Source organism: Tachysurus fulvidraco, chromosome 4 (genome assembly GCF_022655615.1).
Source record: "Tachysurus fulvidraco isolate hzauxx_2018 chromosome 4, HZAU_PFXX_2.0, whole genome shotgun sequence".
NCBI lineage: Eukaryota > Metazoa > Chordata > Actinopteri > Siluriformes > Bagridae > Tachysurus > Tachysurus fulvidraco.
The window spans coordinates 5422821-5439007 of NC_062521.1; the positions used below are offsets into that span (position 1 = coordinate 5422821).

Here is a 16187-nt window from a genome sequence, read left to right on the forward strand (position 1 = left end):
ATTCGGATCTTAAATAGCAATATCTTTGATTTGATACCTAAAATCAAAGTCAGAACGTCCTTAATAATAAAATTAACAAGTCACTGTAGATGCAGAACTGGATGTAATACACTTTATTTAATAAAAAAATCATAAAAATGACAAGGTCTGAGCTAAAACACAAACACAACATAACGTTATTAAATAAATACTGTACAAAGCTGGTTTTATCAAACCCATTTTCTCCGTGTATAGGCTTTTTACACACACACACACACACACACACACACACACACACACACACACACACACACACACACACACACACACACACACACACATTTGTGAATTCTGCATTGTAAAGTTTGTCCCACTGTCTTTGATTTCTGGCACAAAGGAAAGCGTCGCGCTAGTGGGAAGCTGCGTCCCAAACGGTAGCATCACATCCGCACTTACAAAGCCTATCCATGCCAAAAAATACCCAGCACAACACCTGTGGCTTTGACTGTGCATGATGAGCACAGGTACCGAAGCTTCAAAACATGGACATCGGTTTATCCGAGTGTGACTGAATGGCGCTACATTTAGAACGCAACCTGAGTGGAAATAAAGGGCCAACGGGCCGCATGACAGACACAGACACACAGTGCCATCCATATCAACAGGCTACAGCAAGAGGAAATTAGATTTCAGTCCATTGATATTTTTTTAGGGTAACCATTCCGATGTGGTTTTCACAGTGGCTTCCATCAGCAGCTCTTGAGATGAGGCAGAGCAGTGAGTTTGTCCACTTTGCTGAAGGCGGCTGCGCTCTCGACACCTTTCAGCCACTCTTTACATTTCCGCATCACCGTCTCGTCCACGTCTCCGTCCTCCTCTTCGTACTCAACGTCGTCGTACTTGTGCTGGTCGTTGAGCAGTGATATCTTCACGATCGCGCTGATGTCATTCGAGCTATCCAGTTTGACGGCGGGGCCCGTGCTCTTCGACGCGCCCTGCGCCCTTTTGGACGGTGCAGCCCGGCGGTGTCTGGCGTCCGTGGACCCGCAGCACTTCTGCTGCTTGGCCAGCATCTGTTTTTCGAGGTTGCGTTTCTGAATGACGAGGATGGCTTCTGGGGTGAGGCTGAGGGAGAACTGCACCTCCTGCTCCAGCTCTTCTTTGCCGTAGGCGACTGCGCGCCGAGCCCCGGATTCCCCGGAGCTGGAGCGCGGCACGCTTTCACACGAGCCACCCAGCGGTTTGCACGCGTTCAGCCACGCGCTTTTCACGTCCACGACGTCAAGGTTTGGTACTGAACAGTCTGTGGGAAATTTGCTAGAATGTTGCTGCTGCTGCTGTGGTTTACGTCCCAGCTGTCTCAGATTGGAACTAGGCCAAGACGTGGACAGTTTGTCCTTCTCCGGTTCCTTCTCCTCGCGCGGCTTCTGACTGAGCAAAGACTGAGGAAGAACAACAGTCGTGCCGGGTTTCTTCTTCCTGAACAGATCTTTCCCTGGCGACGATATCCGCGAATGGAGGTTTATAGGTGGAAAAGGCATCTTATCGGCTGTGTTACGGCGCGTATTTGTGGAGCAATAAAAGCGCAGCGTTTAGTTAGCCAGAGAACTGGACCGAGCCATTCGCTTGCAGTGACACGCAGCTCCCCAGCAGGGTAAAGCTTTACTGCCGGGACAAGGAGGTGTCATTTGGCTTTTATAGATCCAGGGACAGGGGGTGTGGCCACAGCGCAAAGACAAGGCACGTGTCTGAGATTCCATCTTCATGCTTTATAAGCTACATTATTTATCCCACCAAACGTTATACAGTACACCTTATTCTAAAGTAGAACATGGCCTAATTTATTTTCCTACTTTAGTAGTTCAACATTGTTATTACATGATAATATGCTAATGAATAAGTACATTTAAACTTCAGGCTCCAGAATTTGTCCATTAAGCATTTTGTCCATCAGTGACATGCTCTTAACTAAAGCAGACCTACTGATGTGATGTTCTTATCTTTCACTGATTCTCATCCAAAGGAACATCTTCCAATCCCAAACGCCACGAAGAACTAAGTAAAAATCAATATGCTTTTATACCTTTAGAAGTAGCACTTACTGCATATCGACAAGGAATTCATACCATCCATTATTTTCCCCATAACAAACCACTGTTTGTACTCCATAATCATTTTCTCTACTTGTAAATGACTTTACCTTATTAGTAAGCAGCTGTAAACTGTAAAGCATTAGACATGCACAGTGTTGTTTTACCACAAACAAAGGGTAAAAATACACCTACTATTTGTTAATCAGATATTAATATAGACATTATACAGACCATTGACATTATACCTGACAAAATAAGAGTCATGCAGATATGGATATGCTTAAAAAGCATAGTCTCTTTTGTGTTATTCATGAATATTACATATCTGAACTTTGATGTAAATAATCTATTGTTTAATTATTTTCAATAAAATATATCCTAAGATATATTGATGCAATGGAAGCCAAAAGCAGTTATTAGACTGCATACTTGTGCAGACCAGCACAAGAAGAAGAAGAAAAAAAAAAAGACATCCCACCCAACAGTTGAATGCTGCATCCCATGTTCATATACGGTGTTGTAGAGAATGTGCTGGTGGAGGAGGGTCGCTCAATACGGAGCGCGCTACACGTAGTCACTATGGCAACCACAGCTGTGCAGTCTTAGCACATCAGCCTAAGTCAAAAGCAAAAACCATTAGGTCATATTGAAGGCCAATGTTGTAAGAGTATACGGAAGCAAATACTGCATGAAAGTATATTAGCTAAACTCCTTCGTGTTTGAAACGGTGGCGTTTGAGTGGCAGCTGACGTAGTGTGAATCTTGCCATACATGACATGGACTAGTCTGCCTCATTCACAACCATTCTATGATCTGAACAAAGACATCGAACATTTGTGAACAAGTTAACACATTAGCAAACAAATTCATCAATCATCTCCAGTGACTAATGTATCCGGCCTGAGTCTCTCTCTCTCTCTCTCTCTCTCTCTCTCTCTCTCTCTCACACACACACACACACACACACACACACACGGAAAACAATTGACTGACATTAAAAAGACAGAATAATTGTGTTTATTACAAGAGCAGTGTTATCAGACAATTTACTGTGTTTACAAAATATTTGGTGTAAAGTACACAAATGACATTTAATGTACAAATTAAGACATAAGAATAAGGCACAGTTTTGGCACTCTCAACAGCAGCCTGACACCAAAAATACTTAAATATTTGTTCATTTTAGGGACATAATGTTCAATGTTCAGAACAAACACATTATAATGCTGCAAACATAAAAAAAAAGCAACTTCTGATGAATGTTTATTTTAATGCTAATCCGCAGGATGACAGAAATATTTGAAAGTATAACAATATGCTGGCATATATTAGCACAAATTAAATGAAAATCTTTGCAATATAATATTTTACATATTTACTATGTATATTCTGAATATTTTGGCTTGGACAATATAATGTTGCTGAGAAAAGCAGTTTTAGCTCAAACAGGAAGTGAAGCACTTTAGGACTGCGTCCCTGTAGGAAGAAAACACAGTAAAAAAAATAGCATTATTGCAAATTTTTTTAATTCAGTATGGTGTAATATTTAAGAAACAATTCAAGAAGGTTAAACATAGACAGATTATCACAATATGACAAATTTATCAGTGAAAAATGTAGAAACCGGAAAAAAAAAAATGCTGTTTGTGTTGCTTATTCACTTGAATCACACAGCTGTTATGCTGGACTAGCTTTATTCTTGGGCTTTGGATGGGTGGATCTGTTGCTCGTTTTCTGTTTTGGTGAGAAAGGACCGACGCACCTCCCCTGACATCAGGTACATGGCTGCGGTATGATGTAACCCACACGGTCACTATGGCAACTGCAGAACGAGGTCATGGCGCCTCCTTATCCTCATCTTCCCCCACCCCCTCTTCCAGTCTCTCTCTCTCTCTCTCTCTCTCGTTATTAACGTGTTGCTATGCAGACTATATCACAGTTCTACATCCAGTAGGAGGTGTGAAGAGCTGTCAAGGTTAAAAGGAAAAAAGGGGAGGAGGAAGGAGGAAGGGCTCTGGGTAACGCCGTCCCCTCTTACCTTTGAAAGGGATGTTCAAAGACTCATCCCGCACCCCCAGCACATCAAAACCTACACCTCACTACTCTGCAGTCAACCGTCTGGTTAGGAACTACTTTCATTCTTGATCAGAGTGATGAGGATGAAAAAACTTCATTCCAGTCATATGTAATATAAGGATAAAAAAAAATGGCATGCCATGGAGCAAGCACTGATGCTACTGCTGCATTCACAAAAGGATGAGGATGACAGAAACACCATACTCATTAAGAAACCAGCTCCAATCACAGCATCAGCTCACTACGCCACGATGCAGCTCCATTGTCAGTTAATCCAATAACAAGCCAATGATAAAGGTCTTAACTGGAAGGCTTTAGCCAACAACTGCGCATGGTTTAGGTTTTTACCAATACAGCAGCACAAGAAAACTAAACAATCATCACCACCACAATCCAACTACTGTCTTTTCTAGACACTCATTCATATTATGCTTCATATTCTGCCACTTGGGTTCATAGATGTCTGGCTCACACATACTGAGCTACTAATAGAAGGAGTGCATTTTAGATCTAGGCCTATGCTGCTAAGAATATATCATAGCATGGCCATCACACTTCCAGTGCAAGTGCTTGAAAAATAAAGAGGACGCAGACTCTCAACCACCACACACCTTAGAATACTTTAGAAACTTCAAACAGTAGAATCAGGTTAGATAAACCCTGTCGCAGGGAGCCATCCGCTAACACATTAAACAGCACATTTACTGCCTTGTCTCTGCACTTTGATTTGCCATTCATCTTTAAATCTGTTTGTGTAATGGCTAGATAAGTTTCCTGACCTATTTTTAAGCTCACAGTTAACACCTAGATAGGGCACACAGAATTATATATATATATATATAGGTTTTAAAAAGCTTGGCAGAAAGGTTCTGATAATCTTAAGGCTAGAGCAATGCATGAGGACAGAACAAAAGTCTCATGCAAACAAGAGGTTTGTAGTTTCATCTAGACAAGTGGTTAGATAGACCACCATTATTAATGTGGAGAATTAGTAACGTCAAGGTCAGTATCACAGTGGTTTGAATTAGCTTTTCAATTAGCTTTTCAATTTCTTAGAAAAGGTACTGAAGGTACTAAACTAAATCTGTCTCGATTTCGAAACGCAAACCAAATCATAAACAAACCCCTTCTGGTTTAAACCACACCCAATTTGGTTTTAAATCTGAACAACACGTATACGAAAAAATTCAGTTCAGTTCATTACACCATCCACTTTACACTAGAGCTTACAACAAGCTTCATTATTCCTCTGAAATCAAAGCTGATCCTAAAGGAATATTTTGTAATCTAACGCAATTTTACAGTCATAGGCAGAGTTTAAACCGGACATGTAGGGAATGTCCTCAGCTGGACAAGCTCCCAGAACTGCCAAGATGGCTTTTTGACTTCTGTATTAAGGAATTAATCACATAGCATTATGGGGGTCAAGAGAAAGGAATGAAAACCCAAACCAAAACAACTACAACAACAAAAATAAACCCAGAGCCATTTGTATGGTGCAGACACCCAATCATGCTCCAGGAGGGGATTAGTGCCATATGGTCAGGGACAGCAGCACATCCGTGGGTAAATAACATGTTTTCATTCAGACACCCAGGCAAAACAAACCACCCAGCTTGACTAGGAGAGTAACACACTGGCATTTGGAGGAATCCTTTAGTCTTGGTTGGAGCTAAGTACCGATATCTAATCTCACCTTCCAAGTGTCACATATTACAAACCGACCTGGCAAATGCTGAACAGAAGCTAACGTGTGTAGAATTAAAATATAAACACTGTGAAGGTAACTTTAAGCCTGAGCTGTTACTTTTTGAAAATGATTGACTGACAACAGAAGCCAAGTGTTTGTATAATTAATTCATTTTGTTTTAAGTCAAAATATACCTAGACAGAAACGCATATACATATATAGAAATGAAATTCTGCTTACCGAGCAAATGGAATGTATGAGATGCTGTACCTAAAAAGACAAAATAAAAAAATAAAAAAAGAGAGAAGAGGAGAAAGAAGAAGAGATGTGAGTTTCTATTTTATATCATTATAAATCTCCATACATTGAGATGGAGATAAATGATAGGATAAAAAAAAAATCAATTCCAGTATCATTAATAAGATAACACAGTGTTAAATGGTTCATAATCTATCGAAGGCTTTCACACGAATGAGACTTCTGAAGGTAACAGGAATTAAATCAAATATAAATGAAAATATCAGTTTAAAAGCCAAACATAATAATGAGGGCTTCTCATACAGTACAAGCCATTTATGGTCACAGCAAGGACAATAACACAACAATTAAACAAACTATTGAACTATAATGAACAAAAAAAAAGTAATTCAAACCAGTAGACATTCCTAAAACCAGTCATATTAAATTCAACATCATTCATACTTGTGTTTTTTTTTTAAATATATTTTTAGTTTCATATATTATTCTTTGAAAGGTTACAACTATGATTACTTAATTTATAACACAAAATAAAATTTCTTTAAAAAAAAAAAAAACATACGGTCTTTCAACATAGAGGCACTTAAGAAAGATACGTTATGAACTGGTTAAATATTCACAAAGACTTGTTCAAGTGACATCGAACGCAGTGCATGTTAGATAGTATATTAACAGATTGTGCTGTCCAGGCATGTATGGAATTTCACTGCCACACACAAGCTGGCTCAGGGCTTGTACCCTTCTCTCTCTGCTAAGGAATACTCTGTATAAGAAATGGCACATCACTGTGGCAGTGTGCGGTTCATGTTGGCAAAAGTGTGTGTGTGTGTGTGTGTGTGTGAGTGCAGAGCAAGCAGTTGCCAGGGTGACGGCACTTGTCTGTTATCCTGATATGACTCAGGATGTGGAAGAAGAGAACGTATCGTCAGTGATGATGACAATAACACTGGCAATAAAGTCTGGACCAGTGACGTGTGTAAAATCCCACACACACACACACACACACACACACATGCTGAGAGTGAGGAATGCAAATAAAGTTAGTCATTTGTCTCTCATGCTCCAGCAGTCTGTGGTGTGACTGGAGCCAGCAGAAAGGATCAGGAAATGCCAAGAGAGATTAGCTTAATTTCCCTGCCTAACAGAAGCCGAGCTAAGCTAGAGACACTATTTGTCCTTTCTGTCTCTTTTTTTTTTTACTCCCATATAATTAATGGCTAAAGGAAAGAGGACATTGAGGACAATCCTTAGTCATGTTTACTGGGCAAAAACCCTCACACCTACAGTGAATCAGCGCAGCTAGCCAATGTACACACACGTTCAGACGTTTATTTCTGCTTTGTTTTTTTTAAATTATTGGCACCCATGGGGTAACCTGTCTAACTATACATTTTGTGACCACAAATTTGCCAGCCTTATTAACCACCACACTCTTCACTGCAGCTTCATCACAGCACCGGGTTCTTTTAAACTTTTTAATTATTTCCTTAACAGTGGACAGGGAGTCAAATATTCTATATTTTAGAATCAATTTAGAGTAAAAGCTTGGATTTAACTAACCGTGTTCATTTTCAGCATAGGACTAAGCAAATTAAACACAACAGCATTTTTCTTAACCTTTTATTTTTTTCCCTAAATCCCATCTTTACCCAGGGTGCCAATAATTCTGAGGATGACTGTAGAATTAGACCACCATTACAGTGCTTTTTTGCTGTACATGATGGCTTTCTAATCCGTTGTTTTTTTGTTTTATTTTTACGTATTTTTGTGCTGTTTTGGCCTAGACTATCCCTCACCTTGGTTATTTTTAGTTCTATTTAGTTGATTTCCTGCTGCCTATATGAGCAGCATGCGGTTAATAGCAACCTGCCTGGCTTAATTAAAGCTGAATCAGGCACAGTTAGCCACAGGAGCTTCCAGATGGCAGTGGTCCAGACAGAAAAGGAAGTCAGTGCCAGGTTGATTTCGAGCTTTAGGGCACGCTGTGGCTGAATGTGACTTTACTCCCTAACTGGATAGTCCATAGCTCTGCAGTGTTAAAATAGTTTTCAGGATGCAATTTCTGCTAATTTCTGTAAAAACCTTTCATAAGTTATTATATAAAATATATACAAGTCAGAGGTCTAGATAACCAACAATACCTGGATGCCTGGATACTTACCATGTCATAGCTAAGAACTGTAAGATGCAGAAGATGATAGCCAGCCCCCTTTTATGCCACTAATAAAAAAAAAAATAAAAAAAACACACACAACAGTTGCAGTGTTAATTACAAAATCGTGGGTTCTAATATAGCCTTATTGAGTCAACACAACTGTTAGACTAATATATTATACAAAGCTGCTTACCCAAAAGACTGCACATAAGGTCAGGACAAGGCACAACTGCAGAGAAAAAGACAAAATCATGTAATGCTTTATGGAAGAGAACAAAACAGCCAACATCTCTTCATCCAACTCAATAATGTAAAAGATTCATACTTTTGACTCATACTTTTGAATCATGACAGATTCTGATTGCATAATTGGTGTTTACTAAAAAATAGAAAAACCCTTCAGATTGTTGCATGTGCCCTCACTTTATATTGTTACTGAATAAGCTCCATGGCTGTGGCTCAGACATGTCCCAGAATATACTATGCCCCGGTACAGGGCAACATTTTTACTCATAAGCCAACCAGTTAACTTGGCTAACGTTATTAATAAACAAAACAGCTTTGTTTTTATGTGGTGTATTAAAACCAAAAGAGGGCGAGCATTACAGATTTTTTTTTTATTCCTTCGTTAGTTTTTGCCAGCTCCTGAACTGCATGATTGTGTGTAATGCGAAGATATAGAAGATCTGTCTAAGCTCAAGCTCATTATACTGAATTCTAGGCTTTACTGAGGATTAAATGACTAGATCTTTGGTGTCAGTTTGGTTCCAGCTCCCGTAATGACTTCATGCCATCTCAACTCTCCAAGGTTAACAGTGGTGTGAAACTGTAGTCTGGGTTAAAGCGTTACAGATGTAATGCATCTTTCCAAGCATGATCAAGAAGTGTGAGCTAGAGAAACACTTCAGCAGTGCAGTTAGGCACAAACCCGAGGCATACAATAGCTTCAGCCTTACCAGCATGACGCAGGTGGCTATGAGTCTGGTCGGCTCAAACATGCGCTTCAGCTGTTTCAGTGGGCCCATGAGGAAACAGGTACTGGAGGGAGCAGATAAATGGTAAATATCATTATATTAAACGCAGAAAAAAGAGCAGATGCTTTATATATATATATATATATATATTACAGACAGACATATGACCACCACAACAGCATCGTTGCATCCTGGAAAGTCTCTGTACTGGAGGGATGAGAAGTCTAACTCTATTCTACCAAAAGGTATTTACATTTCTAGCATTTGGCCGACACCCGTATCCAGAGCGACTACCATTTATCTCATGTAGCAAATTAAGGGTTAAGAGCCTTGCTCAGTGTGGCAGCTTGGTGGTTCTGGGATTCAAACTCAGAACCTTCTGATGAGTAGTCCAACACCTTAACCACTAGGCTACCGATTCATGTTCATCTAACCGGTTTGATGATAGCATTAGTGTTGGTTGTCAGTCCAAAAACTCCCACAGGTGTTCAGCCGGGTTAAAATCTGCTCAATGGCAAGGTCATAGCATATTATTTACATGTTTTTTTTCTTTCACCCGGTGACTTTGTGCTGTGTTACTGGGGCAGAGTCATCCAGAAAGAGACAAATCCATTCAGGATGGAAATGTTTCAAACAGGGGTTTCTAACCTCTAGCTCACAATCCATTTGCGCTTTATGGGTGATGGAGGTAAAATACACTGAGATTTGTAATTCGATATTAGACAAAAAATCCGATTAAATAGCATCACTAAGATTTCTTCTTCTCCTCTTCGCTCTCCTGATGTGACCAGAAACAGAATGACTCTAGTCCCCTGAGGGCTGAGGATCTCCAAAGTGTGTTACTCAAGCAGGCTAACTGAGGCATATATTAGATTAGTAAAGGTCTAATGCATGAGCAGCAGGCATGTCCCGTGCATAGCACTGAAGGGGCAAACGTCTATAACCACCAGACCCGAGACGTCTTTGACCTCTGACAAGACAAGATTAAGATAAATCTGGTCACGTGAAATGGAAAGGCAGAAATATAAACGGCAGTACAGCGCAGAATTTAATGCTGTGCCATTATGCTGATGAACGGAGAAAAATGTTTTAATTACTGTTCAGTGAAAATGTCCGGTGTAATACTTCCTTCTGGTTGTGTCTCGGGAAACATGACATGTTTACTCAGTGCTTCCATGGCACAAAGTTTACATGCACACTTATCCTGTACACACACACACACACACACACACACACACACACACTCACACTGTACATTTTTCTGGTTGTTTTCATATGAACTCAAAGCTTTTGTAAACCCCTTTATATGCTCATTTCTATTAAAATTATTTGTACAGTATTAGATGGATACTTTTTTTTATATTGTTTTAAAAAGCAAGGCCACAGCAACTACAAACGAGAAAACAGAGCTAAGGTTGGAGCACCAGCTAAAATATCGCTAATGTGATATGTACAGCAAGGGTGCGCTGTTTATAGATGGTCATTCGTTCCAAACCCATACGTCAACTGGCTCATTTTATGGAAAAAGGGAAATCCTTTTGGCTCCTACACAAAATGGGTGGGCTGGAGGTTGGGAATTCTAACGTATAGTCACTAATCACCTGCAAGATAAATATTGGAGATACGAATGGTGCATAAATATAGTTAAGAAGAAATGTCTAAAAAGTGTTGACAATAACCAAGGTGCAGCAAGCATGGATGGAAGGGGAATTCTGGGGCACTTTCATGCATTCTGACTGCAGTTAATAATTAGGCCTCTTCCTGGTTCCTGCATAACTGATTCAAAGTGCTGTCACGACAGGCTGGTGCTGCTTTCCAGCCCGGGTCACAAACACAAGCAGTGCTCATGGGAATAGGACAGATGAGGCCGGCTGTTTGAACTCTTAGCGCTCATGCCTTAAAAAGAATTCAGATGAGTCGTGGGACTAACAAAGTTGATTGGGATCATATCTGTTTCAAATGCTAACGAGTAGGCAGTCAGGCTTTGTTTTAGGTCTCTTTTTATGACTGCTGTTAAAGAGCAAGGCGACCCGAGACACTGGATCCACACAGGCTCCCTTACAGAGGAGAATCTAGCTGCAATAGTAGGATGATCTGTGCTAGAGCTATGATCTTGTGGTGACATGAATAAAACAGACAGAAATGATTGTGCGATGCTGAACAGAACTAAACTCCCAGATCTCATAGCAACTCCCGAAAAAAGTGCAAGCTCTCAACTGATAGCCTGTGTCTTAATTTTCACACAACCAAGGGGACAGTGTCTCGGTCTGCATACGTGTGGGTGTGTGTTTCTTCTTGCCTGGTTTCTTGTGAAAGGACATTTTAACACCGCATGAATTTAATATATTGCGTAACTCTGCGGTATAAGGACACAGAGGAAGTAGTATGGTCTGTCCACATAGAGTTACTAAAGACGAAGCGACCGAACAGTAGACTTGAGTCTTGTGCAAACAGTGCTGGCCCATTTATTTAGCCGGCCTAAATCTCAGAAACACATGGGAAAGAAGGCTACTGCGGGCCCTGTAAAGAAACGCACGTGTTTAAGGGCAGAAATCATATACTACAGAGATGTCCTGCATTAAAGGACAGTTTTTCCATTGAGAGGAGCTCGGCTAACTTTGGGACATTTGTGCAACAATAACAAAAGCATGTGGATGGACAACTGAGTGTCATTGAAATGACAGACAGAAGCATTTAATATAAGTCATGTGAAGGCTGTACATTAATGATTATAGCCTCTAAGTCACTATTGGGAAAGTTTTATGTCTTCAAACAAAGAATGCGGTGAAATCTGCCGGTGCTATAATGCACTGTTTTGTGATGGTGGTGTTATTCAAAAGTCTTTGTTGAAACGTTAATGGGTTGGTTAGAAGTGAGAAGTTATGCATGAGCTCAACTTGGGACAGAAGGCCAAGGTCAGAAAGACTGAACACAATGCTTGTAAGATATCTTACCTAGCTAGAGCTGCAAGGTTTCCTATGGTGTAAAATACTGCAAACAACTGCAATCCTTTAGGTAGGAAAAGTAGCGCAGTGCCCTGTTTAGTCCAGAAAAACAAAATGGTGTTATCCATTAAACACTGAAAACAAATACATATCAATGTAAAACTATCCAAGTATAAAAACTTCCATTCAAACTCATGAGTTACTTTAACTGTTAGTACTGATGGTTTGACACTGATATTGGTTAAGTCCTGCCACCTAGTGGATTTTTAGCTTTATATTTAACTGGCAACCGACAACAGAGGCTCCTTCTATAAACCATATCAATCTTTATACAAGTTTCTTTGTTCGATAATGTTTACTTTAATAAGAAATCCGATCAAACGGTTATTATACAAACTATATGAATAAAATGAGTGTTTCATCATTATGAATCTATTGATTCGATTACGTCAGTGTTAAGCGCTTATAGAAAATTAGTCAACGACTTCCGACCTGCAAGATTCGATCATTCTACAACAGTGTAACTGTAATTAAAAAAATCCTGAATAATGTGAACAGTCTGGTGTGTTCTTGTGAGAGCACACACAGCAGGGTGGTTAACATTGTGTGAACTATCAGCTAGCCGTTATCAGCACGCCCACAAACCAAGTGTGGGTCGGGTTCCCGGGTGGGGGCTGGGTCGTGGCGTCAAGTCTTAAAATGTCAAAAAATCAGTCTTAGTTTTAACTGGAGTGCACATTATCACATATATGCGGCTGTCCCTGAATTCATATAGATTTCTATAGATTTTTTGCCCAAGCACCGAGTTTTTACGTTAAAACCCGGTAGGTACGAACACAACTGTGACAAAACTTGGACATGATAAAATGATTTGTCAAAGGTCTTTAGATCATTTGGTCCAAAAATGGTCTCATCCCTAATGAATACATTTAACTGTATAGTTATGATGCTGATTATATACTCGTCTAATGTTAGTACATATTATATCAGATTTATGTCAACTGACTCAGAAAAAGAGTGTCATTTGATGTATTTGTGAATGATAAGCCACAATGGTGTACGACAAGGTTAACACGCAGAGCTCCTAGGCAGACAGTGTAAAGGCTATCGGGTCTGAATTTGCACTGAGCCGAGACACGAGGTTAGTAAATTACCAGCATTACCAAGTTACTTCCTGAATGAAAGATCACTAAACTGGTTGTGTTTATGTACACAGCCTTGAGAGAAAACATCCTGTTTGCACTGTGTCACCTTTGGCTTGGTTATACTGCAGGTTACATCTGAATCCAGATTTTTTTCTAGAAACTAGGAAACTTCTCACCATTATAGAGCACAGGATCCCAGCGGCGAAGCATATGATGAACCATTTGATCCTTGTGCTGTAACTGAGTGTGGAGGCATCCAGGACCTGAGGGGAAAGAATGGCAGGATATCACATGGTTCCTTTCATTAGAAAACATGCTGAATACGGCTAAATCAAGACTAGCCCATGTACTTCTTGTACTTTCGAGAACATTATTACAAACAAATGAGTCAGTAAAATCTTTCGGTTTTAGTATGTACTCTGAAACTGAAAGCCCAGAGGTTCACAGGCAGCCGTATAGCTGACCAGGCATGTAACAGGCACGGTATAACACAAGAAACAACAACTTTACTTGAACAGCCAAGTATTTCATCACACCAGCAGTAAAGCTGTATTACCAGCCATTTCCTCTAACACCATGAACACAACACAGTATTTATGCTTCACTTTTTATTTTATTTTAAACCTACTTAATATTCAAAAACAGACTGAAAATGCCTATTGTGTGTCTACATTAAACTATATTAAAATAAGCTTTATTTGTGTAGTTTAAGCATTAGGTCACATGACTACCGAAGGGACACAACTACACTAATCCTATCATTTCTAATAAAACATCAATCTCTGAAAAAAGTGAGAGGATGTCAGTTAGAGAACACATTATGGGCATAACTGCAACAATACAGGGCTAATAAAGTTATATTATATAGCATTAACACAATCTAATGAAAACAACAGGCACAAACACGCCATGCAAAGCCAACCCTATAAACACCATAATAAATAAAGGCACATGCAGAGCAGGAGTAGCAGGTTTGTGTGGGTCTATTATCAGACACTGGATTCTGATCATAATTTATTGTAACTTCATCACAGACATGGGTGACAATATGACAGGTTTAAAAAAATGATCTCTGCACCCGTCATGGATGCGTGTTAATATCCTAAAGGGCTTTCTAATTATATGGAAGGAATCTTTTTATAAAGAAGTGTTTTTATAACATCTCCAATGTTTATACAAATGTGTTAGCCAACACATTACATCATGTTCCTTTGCTGATTTTAAGATTTCACTGGAAAGCTTGTGTGTTTATGTATTCATGTGTTTTTCAACCCCTTTAATCCAAACACCATAACCTTACCTTATAACATCCATCCTCTGAGACCATGCAGCATTTGGTGGAACAAATACGGAGTTAATATAAAATAAGCTAGAAAGTTCATAGTAAAAACTTGCAGAACACATTTATACAGATATACTATAAACAACACACAAACACACACACACACACACACACAAAAACAAACACACACACACAAACACACCATAACACACACACACACACACACACACACACACACACACAAAACAAACATACACACACAAAAACAAACACACACATACACACACAAAAACAAACACACTCAAACCAACACACAAACAAAAACACACACACACACACACACACACACACACACACACACACACACACAATAAAACACAAAATAACACACACACACACACACACACACACACACACACACACACAGCCCTGTACAAACTTTTTGTACACAATATTATAGCTAGACTGTAAAGCTCACAGCTGTATCCCAAACAACTCCCTACTCCCTATATAAGCACACTTTACAGTGTATAAAGGACTGACATGTGCACACTACGTAGTGTACAATATTTTCAAGAGATTGTCATTTCAGACACGGCCACGAACTATGTAGAGGAATTACCAACATGTACATTTTTCGTTTGGATAAAAAACAGTCCTTCGTACGAAGACATGCTACGAAATAACTCAATAAAAAGCTTAACAGCTGGATACAATTCGTTTGCAGGGTGCAGGCTAACTGGTTTAACCACCATTAACTGGTTCTTTTAAAGGAGACGCAACAAACAAAACCTCCTCTGAGGGACAAATCTGCTGTAAATAAAGACAGTTTACCTGCGCCGTCAGCCCAAGTTCTTCATTATCGTCTCGGCCATTTAAAACACGTCGAAGCTTGTCCATGATTGACGCTTTTCACGTTCGGGAAATATTATTTGACACTTCCTCAAACTTCAGACGTTGAGATAATGACACCGAGGCGTGTCAACGGCCGCGTCTCAAATGCCACATCGAGCCCTACGTAGGCCCGCTATGTTGTTATGGAAACACCATAGATATCTACACCTAGATGTCGCCTTGGGGTTCTAAAAATGCGTTAAAACCGCCGCCACGTTGGAACAGGGGTCTTGTACTTCAAATGCATGCACGATGCCGGACTTCTGTGCTGCTTTTGGATGTGCAAATGAACGAAATCTAAAAACCAGACAGCAAGGGATTACATTTCACAAGTGACAATGTGTTTTATGATATTTAATGTTACGGTATTATATTTCTGGTTACGTTTGGTTTGTTTCAGTCCTTGGTTAACGACCTCAGCTAATCCATGACCGACAATGTTTATAGATTCCGAAGCTGTTAATAAGGACAAATTGACCCATGCTTTTTTTGCTTAAAGGTAAAAAGACCCAACTTTATGTATGTTTTGTAAGATTCCCTTATCTGTCAAACATATTTTATTAGCTTATCCTGGACTTAAAACAAGCAGAATGCTCTTTTATCAAGTTCTACTTCACTTAAGGATATATTTAATGACTTTATGCCTGAAAAGGTTTTGGATTTTTTTTTATCGTATGTTAATTGAAAAAACAAAAT

The 16187-nt window shown here is 39.6% G+C and overlaps 2 protein-coding genes across 3 annotated transcripts; both read right to left on the minus strand.

The window, feature by feature from the left end:
* Positions 1-97: 97 nt before the first annotated feature.
* prr18 (proline rich 18) lies at positions 98-1659 on the minus strand. The gene has a single exon (XM_027165690.2). The coding sequence runs from the start codon at positions 1518-1520 to the stop codon at positions 729-731; it is 792 nt and encodes a 263-aa protein (XP_027021491.2). The 5' UTR covers positions 1521-1659; the 3' UTR covers positions 98-728.
* Positions 1660-3073: 1414 nt separating this feature from the next.
* Positions 3074-15618, minus strand: sft2d1 (SFT2 domain containing 1). 2 transcript variants are annotated; one of them, XM_027165850.2, is made up of 8 exons: positions 15432-15618; positions 13492-13578; positions 12180-12262; positions 9208-9289; positions 8445-8480; positions 8258-8316; positions 6079-6108; positions 3074-3548 (listed from the first exon to the last, which is right to left on the minus strand). In XM_027165850.2, the coding sequence occupies exons 1-8, from the start codon at positions 15495-15497 to the stop codon at positions 3509-3511; spliced, it is 483 nt and encodes a 160-aa protein (XP_027021651.1). In that variant the 5' UTR covers positions 15498-15618; the 3' UTR covers positions 3074-3508. The 2 variants fall into 2 exon arrangements, with proteins under 2 accessions (XP_027021651.1, XP_027021652.1); XM_027165851.2 differs by lacking the exon at positions 15432-15618 and adding an exon at positions 14616-14749.
* Between the last annotated feature and the right edge of the window lie 569 nt (positions 15619-16187).

What these genes read in the sequence shown, in the direction of transcription:
- prr18 (XM_027165690.2), bottom strand. Translation starts at nt 1,520, where the DNA reads ATGCCTTTTCCACCTATAAACCTCCATTCGCGGATATCGTCGCCAGGG.
- sft2d1 (XM_027165850.2), bottom strand. Translation starts at nt 15,497, where the DNA reads ATGGACAAGCTTCGACGTGTTTTAAATGGCCGAGACGATAATGAAGAA. An exon ending in GGATCCTGTGCTCTATAATG is followed by an intron (nt 12,263 to 13,491) that starts GTGAGAAGTTTC and finishes TGGACTAAACAG; the next exon opens with GGCACTGCGCTACTTTTCCT. An exon ending in AACCTTGCAGCTCTAGCTAG is followed by an intron (nt 9,290 to 12,179) that starts GTAAGATATCTT and finishes TGCTCCCTCCAG; the next exon opens with TACCTGTTTCCTCATGGGCC.